The sequence below is a fragment of the Mytilus galloprovincialis genome, chromosome 14 (genome assembly GCF_965363235.1).
Source record: "Mytilus galloprovincialis chromosome 14, xbMytGall1.hap1.1, whole genome shotgun sequence".
In the NCBI taxonomy this organism is placed as follows: Eukaryota; Metazoa; Mollusca; class Bivalvia; order Mytilida; family Mytilidae; genus Mytilus; species Mytilus galloprovincialis.
Window position 1 is genome coordinate 37,319,658 of NC_134851.1, and position 21,653 is coordinate 37,341,310.

General features: G+C 31.8%; 3 protein-coding genes across 6 annotated transcripts in view; 1 reads left to right on the forward strand and 2 right to left on the reverse strand.

Annotated features, from left to right (window-relative positions):
- The window catches only part of LOC143058905 (uncharacterized), a 35,065-nt gene that overhangs the window by 10,332 nt on the left and 3,080 nt on the right, over positions 1-21,653 (reverse strand). The window contains exon 1 of one of the 2 annotated variants that reach the window (XR_012973282.1): positions 3,417-3,713. The exons of the other annotated variant lie outside the window; for it this stretch is intronic. The gene's annotated coding sequence lies outside the window, so the exon portion shown is untranslated. Of the gene's footprint in view, positions 1-3,416; positions 3,714-21,653 lie in introns of those variants that run through there. 2 annotated transcript variants of the gene reach the window in all.
- LOC143059127 (uncharacterized) lies at positions 14,319-15,850 on the reverse strand. The gene has a single exon (XM_076232613.1). The coding sequence runs from the start codon at positions 15,661-15,663 to the stop codon at positions 14,470-14,472; it is 1,194 nt and encodes a 397-aa protein (XP_076088728.1). The 5' UTR covers positions 15,664-15,850; the 3' UTR covers positions 14,319-14,469.
- The window catches only part of LOC143058904 (solute carrier organic anion transporter family member 4A1-like), a 70,568-nt gene continuing 69,516 nt past the window's right edge, over positions 20,602-21,653 (forward strand). For 2 of the 3 annotated variants that reach the window (XM_076232381.1, XM_076232379.1), the window contains exon 1: positions 20,632-20,726. The gene's annotated coding sequence lies outside the window, so the exon portion shown is untranslated. Of the gene's footprint in view, positions 20,727-21,653 lie in introns of all 3 variants that reach the window. The other variant, XM_076232380.1, reaches the window with a different exon arrangement.

Sequence of the window (21,653 nt, forward strand, 5' to 3'; positions counted from 1 at the left end):
TGCGTAATAGGGGATAGACATGTTGTCTTACTGAAGCCAATATTGCAACACCAAGAACGGCAGATTCTTTTTATGTATGTTCAAATGTACCTAGGACTAGACAGGCGCATCAGACAACTGCATGCATTTTGCTTAAAACTTGTTAATTTCAGATTATGAAAGCTAAACTCAGCATATATAATTATGTCATGACTCTGTGACGTTCAATGATTTAAAAGACTGGTGTAAGGAAATAGAGTCATCTCGTCCACAGTTTACTTCCTGGCGTTCAATTATAAATTAAGAACTTCTTCTGATTTTGGTATTATGCTCATTTCATGAGTGAGATTTCGTACTTTTCAAACAGTTCATATAAAGCATGAGAGCGTATTGTTTTATGTCTTGATCGTGTAAGTTATGCTCGATCGTTACCGACTCATCTCCGAGATATGACTTCCCTTCCCGAACATCACCCCACGGTTGGCAATGGAATTTGAAAATGATAATTTCACTGTACGTAAGACCAGTAAATTTCTTTCTTGTAACACAATTGATCAGGCACAAAAACAGAATAATGCAATTGTGAAGGGCGATATTGGTGCCATAGGATTAACCGAAGATCCAATTTAGACAAATGAATGGTAGCTGGACCAGGAGTCAGTATACTAGAACATTAATTTGAAAGATCTAGTGGTTTGGGTCATTCTAAATCAGACGAACGACATAATGAAGACTCTACGAAAACACAAAAAGATTTCTTTAAACAGCTTTAAAGGCTTTGTAAAGTGATAAACGAGTTTGGAAATTCATTTCTAGAAGAGTCGTCAGATTTGTAAAAAAATACACTCCATTTAGGAAAGTGTTGATTCGGAAACAGGTAAGATATGTTAATAAACTCGAATTGGTCCAAACAATACGAAGATCTTTTGAAGCAAATGCAAAACGAAGGAGAACCTGCTTTTTATAGCCAAATAAAAAAGAATAACTTCCTATTTTGGCCGCAAAATGAAACTGGAAACGTCTTTGTCAAAAACAAAGCTAGAGAACCTTAACAGTGATATCTTTTCTAGACTGTTCATTTCACGGTAGACAGTTTTATTTGGAATATTTCTTTATCCATAGAAACCAAACTGCTCTTCCGTCTTTATCTCAGGATGTCACTTGAAATAGTGGTATTAATCGCTGCAAATGGGTTTACTTGAAACATTCTGCGATTTGCTGATCCAAATTCGGACGCATTTATCGTTGGTGGGGCAGCAATGGTTAATTCCAGGTCACAAAGTTGGGCAAAAATATTTGATGATTATGCTAATGATGTCATACTGCCTTATATAAAATCTTGCATCGATAAGTATTCAAAAGTAGACATTGTATTTGATGTTTTCTAAATGAATAATTTAAAGGCTGTGACAAGACAAAGGCAAGGTTCTTGTGCCAGATGGTGTTGGTTCTGGTAGAACACCAATGGTATGGAGTAGTTTTCTCTGTGACGATGACAACAAAACGAAATTGTTCAAGTTTCTTGCTGACAAAATTGCTTCTTAATAGACTATGTGTATGTTACTCATGGTGAAAATATTCTTTGCAATTTCAATAAAGATACTTGCTATCTATGCCCTTGTAATCATGAAGAAGCAGATACACGAATGTTTGTCCATGTTCGGCATGATTATGAAAAGTGTTGTAAAATGTAATTTTATGTAGTACTGACACAGATGTAATAGTATCAAGAATTGCAGCAATCGCAAAATTAGGTAGAACAAATTGTGGATAGGTTATGGAAGGAATGACGACTTTTGATGGCTTCCTGCACGTGACATATCAAATGCGTTTGGTCCTTGTGTAGCTGCTCTTCCTTTCGTCCATGCATTTAGTGGATGTGACACTTTGTCGAATTGTCATGAGAAAAGAAAAAGATCAGCTTGGCTAACAATGGAAGGTTTTCCAAATATAAAGGATGTTTTTTTAGGCTTAAGTATGAAGCGAGGCACGATGTGAACTGTTTGCCAGGAAGCAGCGGCATTGTGATGCAATTCCGCCTACAAGAGGTTCTTTTCCAGAGCACATCAAAAGAGAAGTATATCAAGGAGGATTGGGCTCAGCCTGATTCATGTATTCGACAGGTACGTGTTCCAAGTCATCAAGACTGGGGTTGGATGAAAGAAAGAATCAATGACAATTGGAAACAAAAATGGACTTCTTTGACTGCCGTTGCATTCTCGTGTCAGAAAATTTTGAAATGCTGAGGCGAAAATCAAGCTGTGTTGGTAACTGTAGATGCTATCGTTCTGGCCTTCCTTGTACGGGTTGTTGTATAGGCAACTATCAGATAATTATAAAATAAGCAACCTGTCTTTCTAACCAAAACTAGGAATTTAAACTTAACAAAGATTGTTAACACTAGTTAAGTTCATGGACATTATAAAACTATTTTCTACGTATTTGCCGCCATTTTGGAACCGGAAGTCACTATTTTTCTTCAGTTATGTGTTGTTTTGTCGTACTTAGGACCTTTTTTAACGTTTTGTCATAACTTACATTGGATTAATACATCCCTTGTGAAGTTGCTTGAAAGTATGAAAATTAAAAATTTTGACTTTTTTGCCGGCATTTTGAAACCGGAAGTCACCTTTAGTTTCATTAATGTATTGTCTAGTCGTAATTTAGGAACTGTCATTTACTTTTTATCAAATCTAACATTGGATTTTACATATAACACACCTTTTAAAGGATTAACGAATTATTGTCAATTTGTAATGACGCCATTTCCGAAATGTGTGGTGGCCATCTTGAAAAAATGATTTTTTTTTCTGGCCAGCAGCGGATTTTTTTTAAGTATCATTTAGTCAACCTTTATACCAAATTTCATGCTTGTATCACGATTTGCACAATTATGTCCATAATATCTCCCACTATAGCCGAAATTGACCGTTTGACGCCTGACGGTAAAGGGAATTACTACCCTCAAAAATAGGCTGGTAAACCAACACTTCACCACAAGTTAAGAAATACCTACAAAATCGTTCAAAATACAAAACCACGTTATACTGACGATAGAAATTGAGAATTAAAACGGGGAATGCGTCAAATAGTATCGACCAAAGAGCAAAAAACAGACAAAGGCCTTCAATAAAGTGAAATTTTAGTTCATGAAAAAGCAAGTTATAGATAAATACAAATTCCTAAGTACTTAGAAGTGCTTTATTACAATTTAATGCAATCTCTGTACATAAAAGAAAAGTAAAATTAGCAAATTATAAATAAAAGATTAAACATGCATGTTCAAATATATCAATACATACATGTAAATGAATTTGCATCCGTTGTACTTTTAAAACAAGAATCAATTGAGAAAGAGAGAAAGAAAGAAAAAACAAACGAAATTTACATACTGATGCAGTGACAAATAAATAAATAAAAAAAACAAATGTACATACCGTGTTCAAATGTAAGAATGACCAATATAAAGCCGAAAAAAATCTGCAATATCATTTTATCAGACAGGAATTATTTCAATGTTTTAAAAGTAAATATCACTATAAAATTGTTTAGTCCATGTATCATACTTGGCTATCCCGGTTTTAAAATACTTTGGTAACTTTTTTTCGTTCCGACTTTTTATGTTGAGAATAGGGAAAATGAATGTAATTCTAACGTGTAAAACGCCCGATTAAACAAAATCAGAGACTGAACGATTCACATGGTCACTGATCATGGTGTAAAGTTATAAGATCCAATATTCGTTCACGTGATGGGCCAAGTAAAACACTACTCTATATTAATAACACAGTCAAATCTCGTGCAGCTAACGATCGATTCAACGCAGTCAAATCTCGTGCAGCTAACGATCGATGCAACGCACAGTAGAAGCAAGAACTATTGAATCAAATTAGAATCTAATAAGTGTAAATTAATTAATAACATGAACGCTTAATTGTTTAAGATTGAAGGTACTAATATTGGAATGTCGTGACCGTTAGAAAAGTATTAATACGGTGCACTGATCTTTAAAAAAGAATGTTTTTCTTAAAGTATGTTATTTTCTGTTGTATGATAGCATTTTCATTCGGGGTTAGAATGGATAAGTAAGCTCAAAGAAAGAAAGAAAGAAGTGAAACAGAAAAAAACGAAAGAAAGATTGAAAGAAAAAAAGAAAATAAGAAAGAAAAAAAAATAAGGAAAAGAGAAAAAGAAAGAAAGAAAAAGAAAATACGTCGATGATTTTAGATATAATTCTATGAAACAGAGAGAACGAAAGAAAGAAAGAAAGAACCATAGGGGAAATATTAATACGGTGCATTGATCTTTAAAAAAGAATGTTTTCTTGAAATATGTTATTTTCTGCTGTATGATAGCATTTGCATTCGGGGTTACAATGGATAAGTAAGATAAAAGAAAGAAAGAAAGAAAGAGCACGAAAAATAGTACGCTGGAAAACAGATAGAAAGAAAGAAACAGAGAGATCTAACGAAAGTACAAAAATAGAAAAAAAAGGAGAAAAACAGAGAACCGAAGAAAGTACGAATTTTCAAAACAGAAGAAAGAAAAAAACAAAAAAAACAAAGAAAGAAAATTAAAAGAAAAACAGAGGGAACGAAAAAAAGAAGATGACAATTGATAAGGCCATAAAGGAATATGTTTGTTTGCTCTAACTCTACCTACCCAGAAAGAAGCTGTCTACTCAAAATCTTTTATTGCCTTAAGCTTGATTCGAATTTATTTTTTTTTAATCGGATCTGCATTACAACAAAAACATCCGACACTTCCATTTCTCTTTTTCAAAATAAAAAAAGAAATTGCCTACCTGCCTACCCACTGTCTCTACTTTTGGGTAGGGTTTGGGCAAACTAAAATATTTTTAAGTGTGGCCTAATTGCAGATATATTGCAATGCGTGTTGTCCAATATTTAAATCCTACTAGAACACACCCGTGATATCGCGGGTCTGTGGCTGAATTAAAGAATATAACTATGTGTAAGCCCTATTTTAGTATTGGTATTGTCATCTGATAAAGTCATGCCGATTATAAGATGCACAGTTTTCTCTGCTTTCAACATCTTTCTGTTTGAACCCGTCGACCTGGAACTTATCAATTATTGGTATTATTAATTTTATTTGGAAAACAAAAGTCCCTGAAAAGGAGTATTTTTTAATCAACAGCATTGTCCTTAATGAGTTATAATTAAAGTTGAATTCTTTGATTCGCCGTTTTACGTCATTCCGGCTAACAAATTGAAAACTGTACATGCTGTACCTATACGCCTTATTTTAAGTCCAGAATTATATTATTCGTATTGTCATCTTAGAAAGTCATACTGATTAAAATACTACAATCGGGAACAATGTGACAATGATTGAATTTAGTAGTGTCAACCCTGTGATTACGACCCGTGTATATAGCAAATCCTAAATACAGCGTTTGGTGGTGCGCCTGTCAGATGCGGAACGTACAGATAAGGTAATAGGTAACAGGTGAATATACTATTGGTATCGGTATCGGATTCGACCCGGAACTTCTTAATTATTGGCAATATTAATTATGTGGGAAACAAAGGGGTCTGGAGTGGTGTAATTTTTAATCAACAGCATTGTACTATATTAGTTAGATATAAAGTTGAATTCTTTGATTCATCGTTTTTACGTGATGACGGCTGATAAATTGGACCTCGTAATTTTAGTATTATAGATGCCAAAATATATTTATGTCTTTACAAATGTATATACACGTTTGACGACTAAGTTAAATGTTCACGCTCACATGAGTCTCCTCCTGCATCCTCCATCATAAAAAACAATATTCACTTGTTTGTTGTCGTATGTCTTTTAATTGAGGTTATTAATAAGCCATTTAATTGATATGTTATGGGGTCTTTCTATGTTGTGTTGTAACACTATTGTTCTAGGTATAAAAGGGTAATAAAAGGTTGGTACCTTTTCCAACGTATAAACCCGCTGCATTTGTTTGCACCTGTTCTGAGTCAGAAACCTGATAATCAGTGGTTGTCGTTTGTTGATGTTTGTCATAAATGTTTCTCGTTTTTTATATAGATTAGTACGGAAGCGTATTAGGGACATAGTAAAAATCAAATTGGCAGTGAACTTTTTTTTCAAAGACGATTGATAAAAAGTCGAAATTTCCACTTTAAACTTAAAATTTCGATTTTTCAAAATTTTTTAAGTCAAAATTTTGAGATTTGAAAAGTCAAAATTTTCAAGTTATAGTTTTAATTTTTTTATACTCAAAATTTCGACTTTTTTTAAACTCGAAATTTCGACTTTGAACTCAAAATGTCATCTTTTAAAATCTGGAAATTTTTATTTTACAGTTAACATTTTGACTTTTGAAATTTCGAAATTTTGACTTTTTCTAAGCACTTTTAAAACTTTGATGTTAGTATTCAAACACAGTTATTACAATTTTAGAAGGAGTAGACATGGAGGCAAATTATTAAAGCGTCATCCACACATCTTGGCAATCTATATTCTGAAATTGGTTTTGTTCTTAAATTAAGATATGGATAGGTTAATATTGAAGGATTTCATTCGGAAAAAACATGCATGTTGACAGAAAAAAATGTTTTCCCAAATTCCATGTTTTAGTTTCCACGACACTGTCATTGGATTGTCAGATCTGAGGACATTTAGCATCACAGTTTCAAAGGCCTGTTTGGTTTTCCAATAGCAAGTCACTGACTTTGCCTTGTTTAAACAATAATAAATCAAGTAGCCAAAAATGCCATGCATATTCAGGACGACCAATGAGCTGCTCAGTTTTCTAGTTTTGGAATTTTGAAATGTTGGTTCTTTTTTCTGGAACATTCTCTACAAGTTGGCATTCTTATAATACAACTATTAACCCTTGTCTTTATATATTAGACTGTCGAATAAAAGTATGCCGTAATATAGGTGTGTCGGAACAACGGGGTTGTCTTGATACACATATCTGAAGTCCAGACTTGAAATATGTATTTTAACGTGGAACATATTTTATTTATTCTTCGGCAAGAACAAGATTTTCTATCTAAAATAACCTCTTTAAAATGGTTTAGTTTATTAAAAGATGCTTATCAAGTTTATGATGTATACGGTTCTCCGCTTGCTGATATAAATGACTGTGAATGTGATAATCGCAAACGTATAAATACTGAGGAAAAGTCGAAATTTCGAGTTTAAAAAAGTCGAAATTTCGAGTTTTAAAAAAGTCGAAATTTCGAGTTTTAAAAAAGTCGAAATTTCGAGTTTTAAAAAAGTCGAAATTTTGAGTTTAAAGTCGAAATTTCAAGATTAGAAAAGTAAAAATTTCGATTTAAAGTCGAAATTTTAAGATTTGAAATGTCAAAATTTCGACTTTGAAAAAAAAGTTCACTGCCAATTTTATATTTTCTATGTCCCTAATACGCTTCCGTAGATTAGACCGTTGCTTTTCTCGTTTGAAATGTTTTACGCTAGTCATTTCTTTTTTTTTTGACTTATAGCTTGCTGTTCGGTGTGAGCTCAGGCTCCGTGTAAAAAACCGTACTGTGACCTATATTTGTTTACTTTTACAAATTGTGACTTGGATGGAGAGTTGTCTCATACCACATCTACATATATCTATTTGACATGGAGTGTCAATGTGATTACCTGACCGAGTTGTAGCACTTGGTTGGCGACCAACCAATTTGACCTTTGCTGTCACTCAGGAGTTTTTACATGAATTATATTCACTATCGCTCGGGCAAAAAATAATTACGAATATAATGCCTTCCTATGTTAAAACTACAATAAAGTATACCTTGTGTCAATTATTTCTTTAAAAAAAGCCAGGATGACAATTTATGTAAAAAAAAGTTAGGATACACAAACCAAAAAGGCAGACCCGAATAGTGCGGGGGAAAAAAATGCAGGACATTTTTTTTTCATTCTAGCGCCCCCTATCAATTAAATGGTCGCCGCTCCCTAAGGCAAAGTAAAGGTACAACACAGTTTTATTTCAACACCTCTTACTTCTCAACTACATATACCACTGTTCCATGGAAGCAAATATACAATCAAGCATTACGTTTGGTTTATATTTCGAGGGAACAATAGTAGAATGATGTTTACATTTCAAGCAAAACACGGCTAAGAACTGATTCTGAGGGAATGTCATGAACTCCAAAAGGAGGCTAAGAACTGATTCTGAGGGAAAGTCATGAACTCCAAAAGGAGGCTAAGAACTGATTCTGAGGGAAAGTCATGAACTCCAAAAGGAGGCTAAGAACTGATTCTGAGGGAATGTCATGAACTCCAAAAGGAGGCTAAGAACTGATTCTGAGGGAAAGTCATGAACTCCAAAAGGAGGCTAAGAACTGATTCTGAGTGAATGTCATGAACTCCAAAAGGAGGCTAAGAACTGATTCTGAGGGAATGTCATGAACTCCAAAAGGAGGCTAAGAACTGATTCTGAGGGAATGTCATGAACTCCAAAAGGAGGCTAAGAACTGATTCTGAGGGAAAGTCATGAACTCCAAAAGGAGCTAGACTGGATTCGTCGACAAGGTAAGAGTCGTCTGCTATATATATAAAAAAGAAGATGTGGTATGTTTGCCAATGAGACAACTATCCACAAAAGACCAAAATGACACAGACATTAACAACTATAGGTCACCGTACGGCCTTCAACAATGAGCAAAGCCCATACCGCATAGTCAGCTATAAAAGGCCCCGACAAGACAATGTAAAACAATTCAAACGAGAAAACTAACGGCCTTATTTATGAAAAAAAAATGAACGAAAAACAAATATGTAACACATAAACAAACGACAACCACTAGTTTGTTTTCTTTTAATTTTTCAAACCGAGGCCGTTTATTGCTGACCACACGATATAGGATTTTTTCTTGTGTTTTAAAGTTTACCAACCACAACATTGGAACTCTGGAGGATATATGTCGCATTAGCAATACTTCATAGTTTCCTGAACGATGCGCCCATGTCTTAATTTCTTTCATTACCTATATATTTGTTTGATAATGTACGTAGTGAGCTTAAGAAACTAAGTCTTCTAGCATAATGAAAAAATATTACATTCCTGCATAGATGTAAACCTTACAGGTCTCAAATGCGTTGACATTTCAGTAAATATGCCCAGTGGGTCTTCCTGGACATGTATTGTTAACGATAATTTCATGCATCATCTTTAGACCTCATTGCATGCATTATACTTTAAAAAAAATACTTTTCGGTTTTAAAGACAATATAACATCTTTTTTTTTTTTTTTTTTTTTTTTTTTTTTTTTTTTTTTTTTTTTTTTTTTTTTTAAATGTTAAAATATTTTATTTGAATTTTACATTTGTTAGAGATACATGAAGTACCGGTACCTTATCCCGGCCTCGTTAACGTTAGTATATAGCATTTTATTGATAAGTTAGTACTTGTTAGTGCACAATATGTATATATAGTAATAATGACATGTATGTAACTGAATAGAAATATGATAACAAGATGTATAATAAATTCTAATTTATGAAATTAATTTAATTTTTTCTGCAACCAGATTATGGAATTTTTCATATTTGCCTTCTTTATTTATCAATATTTCGTGATATTGAAGAAATTCTTTTTTGAAAATTTCAAACATATTAATTTGTTTTGTTTTTTGTTCGGATGTATAGTATCCTTTGTATACAGTAAAAATAATAATTGTAATTAAATCATTTATACTGTAGTAACTTGTATCGTTTATTTTGTATCCGTACAAAAGTGATTTAATTGATATGATGTGATGTCCTATTTTAAGTTGATCAAGTAAAAGTTTTATTTTATCCCAAAATGATTTCAGAAATTTGCATGTTAAAAAGTAGTGCTCATAATCTTCGATGACATCACAAATATTACATAGTGGAGTTTTAGTTATTTTCCAAGAGAAAAGTAATTGTTTGGTTGGTAAAATGTAGTGCAGAAATTTCCATCTTAACATTTTGAATTTATTATCTTGTATATAATAAAAGATATAATTTAGCATTTGTTGTCTTTTGTTTGTGTTGTTTTCCAAGATAAATATGTTGTCCCATTTTTGAAATCCTATTGGTTTTTCATAATATCTATTTAAGAGGGAGATGTAAATGTCTTTGGAGGAAATGTTTTTAAGTGATACCATTTTTCCTTTTTTATCTTTAAATTTATATTCGGAGTCAGTGGCAACTTTTGTTTTTAATGATTCTTCTTTAGTTAGCTCTTGTAACCACTGTTTTGGTATTGCTTTCATTAATTTAGAGTATTCTGAAAACCAGTTAGCATGACAGGAAAGTTTATCTAAGATCATGTTTTGATTAAATTTTCCTTTATTATCAATAATGTCATTTAAAGAAAGAATTTTGCTGTTTATCCAGTTTTTGAAGATGAGACATTTACCGTTTAATTTGATATTTTTATTGCCCCATATAAGCTGCTGTCTTATTTGTTTATATGATAGATGATCCAATTCCTTTTCAGATTTTGTATTTATCCATGATTTGATTATTCTTAAGTAAAATTGTGGAATTAGTTCTTTCAGTTTATAGACCAAATTAATATTGTTGAAATTCATTTTAAATATAAGGAATTCTTGTCCAAATTTATCAAAATAAAATCTTGGTAATACTTTCCAATTGGGTGATAGATCTTCGTTTTCGATGAGTTTTTTTACCCAACTAATATTTATCGCTTCTAGATATTTATCTATGTTTATCATTTTAAGCCCGCCAGCATGGTAATTTTTACTTATTATATCCCTTTTAACCTTTTCAGATTTATTATTCCATATAAAACTGTATATTATTTTTTTAAATTTTGCTAGGTATTCGTTATCAATTTCGGTTACAGATGCAACATAAGTAATATTCGGTAAGATTAATGATTTAACAAGAGTTATCTTACCTAACATAGTTAAATTTCTTTTATTCCAATCTTTAATTATTTTTTCAGATTTTTCGTATTGTCGTTGCAAGTTTAATTTTTTACACTCATTTTTATTAAGTCCAAAGTATATTCCTAAAACTTTTATAGGTTTTTGTGTAAAATTAATGTTTTCAACTTTATCTTTGCAGGCTTTTAAATTGCCGAGCCATATTCCTTCTGTTTTATTTCGGTTAAGCTTTAGGCCTGAAAGTGATCCAAAAATTTCTATAATATTCAGAGTTAATGACACTTCTTGTTTTGAATTTAAAAATAAAGTGGTGTCGTCTGCAAGCTGGCTTAATTTTAATGTATGGGTTTTATTATCTAGTTTAATTTGAAAGCCTTTAAAATTTTTATTTTGTCTTAATCTACTAGCTAAAATTTCAACAGCAATTACGAAAATTATAGAACTCGCGGGACACCCTTGACGGATACCGCGCTCAATGTTGAAGGGTCTCGAAATCCAGCCATTATTTAATATGCAACCCTTTATATCTGTGTATAAAGTATTTATCCACCTCAAAAGAGATTCCTGGAAGCCAAATTTCTTTAAAGAACAATACATAAATTCCCATTCTAGCGAGTCAAATGCCTTTGTGAAGTCTAAAAATAAGATAGCTCCATCTACATTGAATTTTTCCGAATAATCTATAATATCCTGGATTTGTCTAATATTAAATCCTATATATCTGTTTTTTACATAACCGTTTTGATCACTATGAATGATTTTATGCAATATTGGTTTCAGTCTTTGTGCAAGAGAGTATGCTATAATTTTGGTATCTACATTTAGTAAGGTAATTGGTCTATAATTATCTAAATTTAATGGGTCATTTTTCTTGTATATAAGGGTAATCAATCCAAGTTTCTGAGAATTTGTTAATTCTTTTTTTTCATAGCAATTATTAAAAACATCTACAGCAAAGGTTTGTAAATTTGACCAGAAAGCTCTATAAAATTCAATTGAGAGACCATCGATACCTGGTGTTTTATTAAGTTTCATTTTAAAAACAGATTGTGTACATTCCTCTATTGTCAGGTTGCCGTCAATTTCATTACCTTCTTTTGTACTTAATTTGTAATTTATTTTAGTTTTTTCAATATAATTTTCAATTTCTGTTAGATCAGGATTAGTTGACTTATATAAATTGACATAATAATTTCTCCCCGTTTCTAATATTTTGCCTTGATCTTCTGTTAATTCTCCTTTACTGTCTCTTATAGCAGTAATGTTTTTCCTTGTTTGTCTTGATTTTTCTAATCCCAAAAAATATTTTGTATTTTTTTCGCCCTCTTCTATCCATTTAACTCGTGATCTTATTTGTGCCCCTTTTATTTTATCTGAATATAAAGTTTGTAGTGTTTCTTCTGTTTTATTTATTGAATCTATTATATTTGGCAAATTATTATTTTTTTCATCTATGTAGTTATCGTGAATTTCATTCAAAAGTTTAAGTTCTTGTTCTAGTTTTGTAATTTCATCTCTTTTATGTTTAGCTTTTATTTTACAATGTTCTATAGTTTTCTCTCTAACTTCTATTTTAAAAAGATCCCACACGATTGCTAGACTTTTTTTATTTCTTAATTTTTCATATTTATCTATCAAAGTATTTATTTTTAGTTTGTATGATTCGTCGTTAAGGATATTATTGTTTAATTTGAAGTATCCCTTTCCTTTGTTTCCTTGACAATGATTAATTTTAAGTGAAATCGCTAAGTGATCTGTATATTGAATTGTTGCAGGTCGTATATCAGTGCTGAGTACTCTTGGTCTCACATCTTCACTTACTAGAAAATAATCAATTCTACTAGCTACTTCATTATTTTTTCTTTTCCAGGTATATTGCGTTTTATTTGGATTTATAGCTCTCCATATATCTATAACTTTTAGTTTTTTTATCAGAGTTTTTAGCCCATTTGTCTTATTTTTTATTTTTTGTTGATCTTTTCTATTACTTTTTCTATCTTTTATATTAAGCGTTTCATTCATATCACCGCCTATGATAATTATACCAAGACTATATTTTTCAATGACACTTAAAGCTTTTTTAAAGAATATATTTCTATCTTTACTTGTGTTTGGGGCATAAAGGTTTACAAAAGTAAATATATTTTTGTCGATTTCTATGTTGATTAAAACAATTCTTCCGTGTTGATCTACATATTTATCTATGATTTCATACTTAATTTTTTGGTTGATATAAATCGAAACACCTCTTGATTGTGTGCTTCCAAAACTATGATATAAATCGCCCGTAAATTCTTTATCTATTAAATTGTTCGAAAAATGTGTTTCTTGTAAAAATATTATGTTGCATTTTTGTTGTTTTATCCATTCTTTTAGTCTAATTCTTTTTTCATATTTTCCTAACCCCTGACAATTTAAAGAACATATATGCAATGGATTAAGTGACATCTTGATTTTGTTTTTAAAAAAGTATTTGATACATGTATTTCAAATATAAAAAGCATAATATACATACAAATATATACAGAATTTAGAGATAAAAATACAATCATATGTGCATCTCTAGTGACAGTTTTAGCTTTGACTGTACATGTGTGAGTTGCTAGACGAAATATAATTACATGTACACACATACATTTAATTTCATATTGACCGACTTTAATAGGTTTCCACCTATTTCTATATTTAGAATTGTTAGCTGGTAAAATATATTGACCTTCACCTGTAAAACGATTAATTCGCACGAGGATTAACTTTAATAGACTAATATACCGTACATAGAAATATATAAATGTGATGGATGTAATATATATCTTTCTGAATTGGTGAGTATTGAATTTATTTTTCGTTAATTGTATATTTTTAAAACACTTTTCAGAAATAAAGACATTAATAACCAAGTAGCAAAAATAACGGGAGAATATTATCAAATACTTTCGTATGCTTGTGATAACAGTACAGATAATATTACAACTATTTTGTTTAAGGGGCTTGACTTTAATTATACAGATATTTAGCAGAACACGGAGATTCTGATGCAAATAATTAAAAGAATGAAGACATAATACATGAATGAAAACTTTTGAGGCTACAACTAAAAAAGGATAATTATCTGCATATAAAAACAGGTATAAATAGGTCAAAATGATTTGTTTACATTTTGTATACAGGTGTGTGGAAATGGCGATGGAATTAATTTGCATATCTATATAAATATAGTAGAGTGCTATTGCTTTTCTGTTTACATGATTATATGACATAGCGCACATATTGATATTGTGGTACATTGAAGCACAAATTATTACATATATATATATAACTATACTAGTTGTTTCATATAAAAAAAAAAGAATTAGTTTCATTGATCTATACATATTATATTGACAACAATCTATATATAGAGTTTATTGTTTTATTATGTTTTGTGCAGAGTATATACAATCTAATGTTATTGTATCATACACTGCCACATATTTTTTTAATTGTTTTTTATGAATATATATAAAATAGGAGTATATACAGATATTTGTACAAGTACAAATTATTATGTCCATTGACTTAGGCATTGTTGTATGGATAATATATTTTGAAAGGAAATGGTATATGGTAACTGTTCTTGTACCTATGTCTTTGATGATTTACTGGAATCAGTTTGTCTTTTGTGATATTCATCTGTAGGGGTTGTTGCTGGTCTTTTCCCCTGTTTTTGTACTGGTGTTGTTGATTCAGGGTTTACAATGAATTTGTCTATTGGTCCTTTTGATTCAACTTTTGGCTTGTTTTTTGTTTTGTCTTTGTTTTTCTTTTTTCTTGTTTTTTTCTCCTGTGAATCAGGATCAATTTCTGTAACGACTTTACTGATAGCTGTTGTTGTTGCTGTTATTGCTTCTGTAGGTAGCAATATGGACTGTGAAGGTGGGGTTTCACTGTGATCAACATGATCACCAATGTCAGTCTCTTCCCCACTTTCACTTTCACTAGAATCAGACTGGTCATCTGTTTTATTAGCTTCATTGTCTGATGCTGTTTTACTAGGAGTGTCATTATGTGGTGCTGGTTTACTAGGAGTTTGGCATTCTTTTGCTTTATGCCCTTCTTTTCCACATTCATTACAAACCCAATCGTTTTGGCATTTGTCCTGTTTGTGTCCCTTTTTCAGGCATTTTTGACAAGTAATATGTGCATTTATGTAGATTTGGCCTTTGTAATATATTTTGGCATTGTACTTGCTTATCCTTGTGAATCTGGGTAGTGTGCCTTCCAATGGTTCGACAAAAAAGATTCTGTCTCCAGATTGGCAGTCGGTCATTTCGCCATTTATTCTCACTCTCTCTCTGAAATAGCTTGTAACGACTACGCCATTAGATTGAAAGAACGAGAAGATCATACCGTCCTCAGCTGATAATGGAATGTTGGACACACGTATTCGGAGGTATTCTGGGCGTTGTTCAGCTACAGGGATTCTTGGGTTTTTATCGTATACTGTTAAAAGTTTGTTACGTATAGATACACCTCTTGTAAGGAGGTGATCTCTTGCTAGTTCTTGTGCAAGATAAATACGCCACATTCCCTTGACTCTTTGTAACCCTTTCATTTGGAATCTGGGTACCTCTGAACCGATACTTTTGTAAACTTCTTCATGTTGTAAGAAGTCTTTTTGTTGGAGTTCTGTATTGCCAAATAAATCTGTTTCTAAAATGAATACCGGTTTTACTGACCTCAGTTCCTCAAGACCTTCATGTATCGGGTAAAAGTTGGTATGTTTATGATATGCTGGTTGTGAAACCGCATCGGAATATGAGTTGATTTCAGCCATGTTGTTTGTTTTGGTTTTCTTGACTGGTTGGATATATTAAATTTACGGTGTTAAGCGTTTGTTAGAATGTTTAATATACTTTTCAAACTTTCCTGATTGTTATTTTCTGTAACACTATACAAATTGGTAATCTTAGACGAATATTTCTTTGGTTATTTAACAATATTTAAGGAGCACGACGAGTTCCGTGGATATCGTTCGATGCCCCTTACATCCTCCAATATAACATCTTTCAAAGCACGTGGAGCATTATTTAATTATCCCTAGATTAATTGACCTTTGATTAAAAAAAAATTACATGTAAATGTAATTAAAGAAGTAAATGGAGTTATCGTTCTTTGTTACTTACGTAACTATGATTCAATCCAAAGCTTTATAAAATATTGTAAATAAGTATATGTCACTAGAGGTTACGTGTACATTGTACCAAGATTTCAAAATGTTATTTTAATTCCATTATGAACTTCAACGCTGTGAACTGCTCTTTTTCAAAACACCAGAATGAGAAAGTTATTACGGAACTTGCGTATTGAAATATTTGTTGCATATCACAAAATCTAAATGGATTTTCTCATTGCTTTGTAGTATTCTAATTACATGTTTATTTACATTTAATGTAATAATTTCCCAATAAGTTAAGGTTAAACCCACACAATGCAAATTTAATCATAGCTTGTTTAATTTTTAATTGTCACCCATTATCCAGTTTTAAAAGACCATTAAATCAATACATACGAAATTGTTCAGGAGAAATTTCTCATATTTGATAAACGTGCAATTGGAAAGTGGATGGGGTTTCAACGACATTACTACTGATTAGTCCGATCTCCCATTGGTCCGACACTACATTCTAATAAATATGAACCCTAACAAGCCTCACAAAAGTTTTGAAGATACATGTACTATACGGACAGTTAGCGGGCGGAAGAACTCGTCATTTTCCGCCACCTTACGTCAAATCTTCCGAGGTGTGCCGAATGGGATAGTTAGTTCTGAAAAGCAGTCACATGTTCCAATTGACAACAATTAAAATATTTTTTTTTTATTCAAAATTGAGACAGCTTCATAATGAGTCAAGTCACGACAATGTTACAATGTAACTCTATATCCCAAATTTAAATTACTGCATATATATCTTAAGCTTCAATGCATGATTATAAGCCCCAGCATTTAGATCAAATATGCATTTTATTTATTGTTTTGACAGAAAATAGTTTTGTGTGCTTCTTTGTTTTTAAATTTCGTCATATTTCATTTATTTTTTTTTATAATTAGCTTCTGTTCAAGTTCGAGTTAAGATTGCCCTCGTGGAACTTTTGTATCTTTTAAAGTGTATACAAGTCGTAACAGTAACATATAGACATCGTATTAAAAACTAGTCTCATCTCGCCACATCTGTATGTGCCTGTCTCAAGTCAGGAGCCTGGAAAATCAGTGGTTGTTTTTTGCTATATATATCATATTATTTTTTTGTTCATTGTCTTGTACATATGTGAGGCCGTTAGTTTTCATGATTGAATTGTTTCACATTTTTCATTTCAGGGCCTTTTATAGCTGACTATGCGGTATGGTTTTTACTTATTGTCGAAGGCCGTATGGTAACCTATAGTAATTATTAATTTCTGTGTCAAGTGGTCTTTGTGGAGAGTTGTCTCATTGGCAATCATACCACATCTTCTTTTTTAATATTTAACCGCCACATCTACATGTAGATGTTCCTGTCCAAATATATGAGCCTGTAATTCATTGGTTGTCGTTTTTTGCTATACATCATAATTATATGTTTTTCGTTCATTGTTTTGTACATAAATCAGACCGGTAGTTTTTGTGGTTAAATCGTTTTATATTTGTCATCTCGGAGCCTTTCATAGCTGACTATGTTGTATAGGGTTTACTCTTGTCGAAGGCCGAACGGTGGCCTATAGTTGTTAATGTCTGTGTCAAACGGTCTTTGTGGAATGTTGTGTCATTAGCAATCATACCACATCTTCTCTTTTAATATTGGATGCAGCAAATTCTGACAAATTGACAGATGAAACATAGTTAATACTGTCAACTGTCCTGGAAAAAAGGGGGGCGCTGCCAAGTTGTGAGATTTATATATCTATCAAGTAAATGTAAACAAATGTTGGTCGTGTTGTTGTCCCTTTGACACATTCCGTTTCCAAACTAGATTATATTATTCAACATATTATTTATGTAAACAACTGTCATATGTATTAAAAGCAAACATATTGAACATTCCAAATTATAAAATAAAGGAAACGAAGAGTACAAATCGGTGAAAGTATACATGAAAAAACCGTGCACTTTCTATTTTTGGATATCATATACATATAATATATACGTCTACAATCTACATTTTAGTATGTTAACTGAAATGATTATCTTTCCATATTTGTATGTTGTATCTAATGCTATGAACGCGAAACTAAAAATAAATTGTGATTAAAAAGTGGCAAGGAAGTATTTATTGATGGCTAGGTTGTGCGTTTTGAGAAAATCAGCTTTTCAACATATCGTTAGTAAGCAATGAAATACATTAAAGAATACATTTATTATGAATTAAATGTTAACAAAAACTTTGAATTTTTTAAATACTAAGACTTTTCTACCTCGGGAATAGATTACTGTAGCTGTATTTGGCAAAACTTTTAGGAATTTTCGGTCCTCAATGCTCTTCAACTTTGAACTTTATTTGGCTTTTTAACATTTTTTGATTCGAGCCTCACTGATGAGTCTTTTGTAGACGAAACGCGCGTTTGGTGTAAATAAAATTTTTCAATCCTGGTATCTATGATGATTTTATTTAAGAACAACATCCAATGAAAATAATGGACTTAAGTCACCGACCGTTTATTTTTTATGAAGGGCATGGGTGTTTTATGGGACAAACATTTATTTTTTGTATTTCAATTTTATTTAACGTTGGCAAAGTCAACTATTCCGTATGGGGTTTTCGTATTGTTGAAGGCTGTACGGTTGCTTTTGATTTTAACTTTCACTGATGGCAAGTTTTCTCATTGGCAAGAATACACCACATCTCCACTTTTTTTTAAGGAATATATTCTACGAAGAAATAACATCAAACATGTGGTGCTCACCGAATAACTGGCGTAGCGTGTTATTTTAAAGTGTGCACCACATTTTTTTATGTTATTTCGAATAGACAGAAAAAAATATGCCAGTCATTTCCCAGAATTTAATTCTAAATTCCATTTTATACCGTATATATAGTAAACCATAAAAAAACGTTGATGACGTCAGGGTCACATGACAAAATTATGTATATGAGCTGATAAACATAACAACGTCAGCCAACCAAAAGAAGCATTACATCCAAAATTAAATAATATAGGAATAAAAAATATATATTTTGAAGATTATTGTATGTTTACCCCTTATTTTCAATAGAACAGTTTAAAGCATGACATGACATAGACAAACAATGTTTAAATGCATTTTTGATTTTAGAAACGTAAACACTTCCCTGCATTTTCATGCTCCTTTATTTTTGTTCACAAAAAGAATGAGACATTCTAAGGGGTAATGTTATAACTGTAGTGAGTTGTATGCATTGATATGGACAACAGAAGTTCAAATATAGATATCTGCACACCAACTGAAAAATAGGTGGATTAAATTGTGTAAATGAGTGGACCGTATTTTATGAAACTCAAGTGTTAGTTTATTTTACAGCCGATTTCAATGAGTTTGTAGCTAAAGGTAATATCTTTAGTTAGCTTGCTTGCTAGCTGAAACATAAAGTCATTGTTAGGTAAGGTATACTACCCTCCTTTCGAAGAACTTAACATCTCTCTAACTCGATCTGGACTCAATCGTAACTACTCGGCCAATCTCGCTACTATAATTATAAATGTAGGCGTACCGAAAATAGCCGAGTAGTTACGATTGACGTTTGACTTTAAAAACATTAACCCTTCGTCTATATTAGACCCACTTGACTCCGTACATGTTCAACCTCCCCATCGTATGTTTTGTTTTTCTCTCCATAGAGTTGCATGATGAACCATCATGATTTAAAACTATAGAAGACTGTTACATGTACATCTAAACAAAAATAAAAGATTACTGTTTTATTGTCTTACTCTTATCTGCTGTGCATTTCTATCCACAAAACACTGCTTTGATAAGGGAGCGACCATTTAACCTCAAAAGGGGTTATGGTTATTTTTCTGACTCTGACTCGAAGTTCGAACATTTCTAATTAGTTTTTTTACTATATCAATCAAATAACTTTTGTTTTCAAAAACTTAACACTAAAAGGTATGGGGAAAATCTGGTTTCAGAATATTTTTTGTTTGTCATCTGCCTGATCCGAATATATTTTTTTTTCTATCAAATTGAGGATCAGAATATTTTTTCAGGAAAGAAAACAACCTTTTTGAAGTTAGATGGTCGTACCCTAAGGGACGACATCAAAAGATCAATGTAAGATAAAAAAAAACTTAATTCAAATAGTTTGGGGGGGGGGGGGGGGGGGGAGTTGAACTGCTGCAAGATTTGGTTATCCGACATTGATTTTTACATATATCCATATGGGTCAATCAATTTTTCCCAAATTAAGTTAATAGGGGGTAGGGGGTCAGTGAAAAAACTATTTGAATTAAGTTTTTTATCCTTCATTGAACTTTTGATGTCGTCCCTAAATAAACCTATTTTCGCAATGTGACCCCTTGACAGAGACAATTTTAAACTGTGATCTACAGACGGTTTGTTTTTCTGTCAGTCTTTGTGTACAGGGAGATAACAAAAATCATCACCTGTTTCATATCTCATTTGTTTGCCCTCTACTAGGTACACTATCATATTTACCCCGCATCTGTTCAATAATATCTTATTTGGTCCTCAATTTACAGATAATTATTTAATATTAGACCTCCATATCTCAATACAAATAAAGGTATCCTTCTGTCGAAGTGTATTTGTGGCCTTGACATAAACGTACACAAAATTTAAGTATTGGAACAGATAGCATTCATGTCTATCTTAAGTCAATATTTTACAGAATTCTAGCCATTTCTGGATTTAAACTAGTCAAGGTAGGACATCTACCCAATAGTGTCAAGCAAAATAATTCAATTTTAGAAAGGGCTAAGGGCATCAAAGGCCTATTTTTGGCGCGGGAGAAAACTATTTCAAATATCCAAATGCCTAGAAAAGCATAAAAAATCAGAAATTATAAAAGGGTCTTTTCAGAATCTAAAGGACTATGGGTTATCCCATTGTTCGTACACCAAAATAAATATAACTTCATTGGTTAAATTTCTATTGTGTATCAAGTTTTTAAACAATCACATTTGGTGTATGCTTCAGAAAATACCCAGAATGCATTATATTCTGAAACGGTGAATTACGTCATAACATTTCACATTTTTCAGCACTTCAGTTTTCAGATGTCATTGCTATTATAGAAACAAAGTGTCCAGTCGAGAAACAACAAAATAATTTGTTTTTGCAATGGTATCTGGTTAAACGCAAAATATGTTTTTTTTATTTTTTGAACGCCTTGCACGTTAGTGTAGGACACATTTAGGAATATGTTTCGAAACTTTTATGAGCCAAACAAGGGCCTTATTGTCTTGTAAGTTGTAAGGTTTATACAAAATAACGTTATCATTTTTTTTTTTTATTATATATGCAGTATTGTGGAGTATTGTATCTAAAATATTATCATATAAAATTGAGAAAGGAAATGGTGAATATGTCAAAGCGACAACCACCCGACCATAGAGCAAACAAGAATTTAAACCCCTTATATAATGTGGGTGGGGAATTAGATCACATATCTACATGTATGTCCATCGTATATCATTTACACTTTAAAGAATGTTTGCCACATTATAATAATTTACACCAGTGAAGATACAAATGTAGGACTCCTTGCCCCATATATATAGATTTTTGTTTTTTATTGTCAGTTTTCTGTATGAGTATTTTCGAATCCAGGGGTGGGCTAGTTTTTTTCG

Excerpts from the sequence above, each read along its gene's own strand:
- LOC143059127 (XM_076232613.1), bottom strand. The coding sequence starts at position 15,663 with ATGGCTGAAATCAACTCATATTCCGATGCGGTTTCACAACCAGCATAT.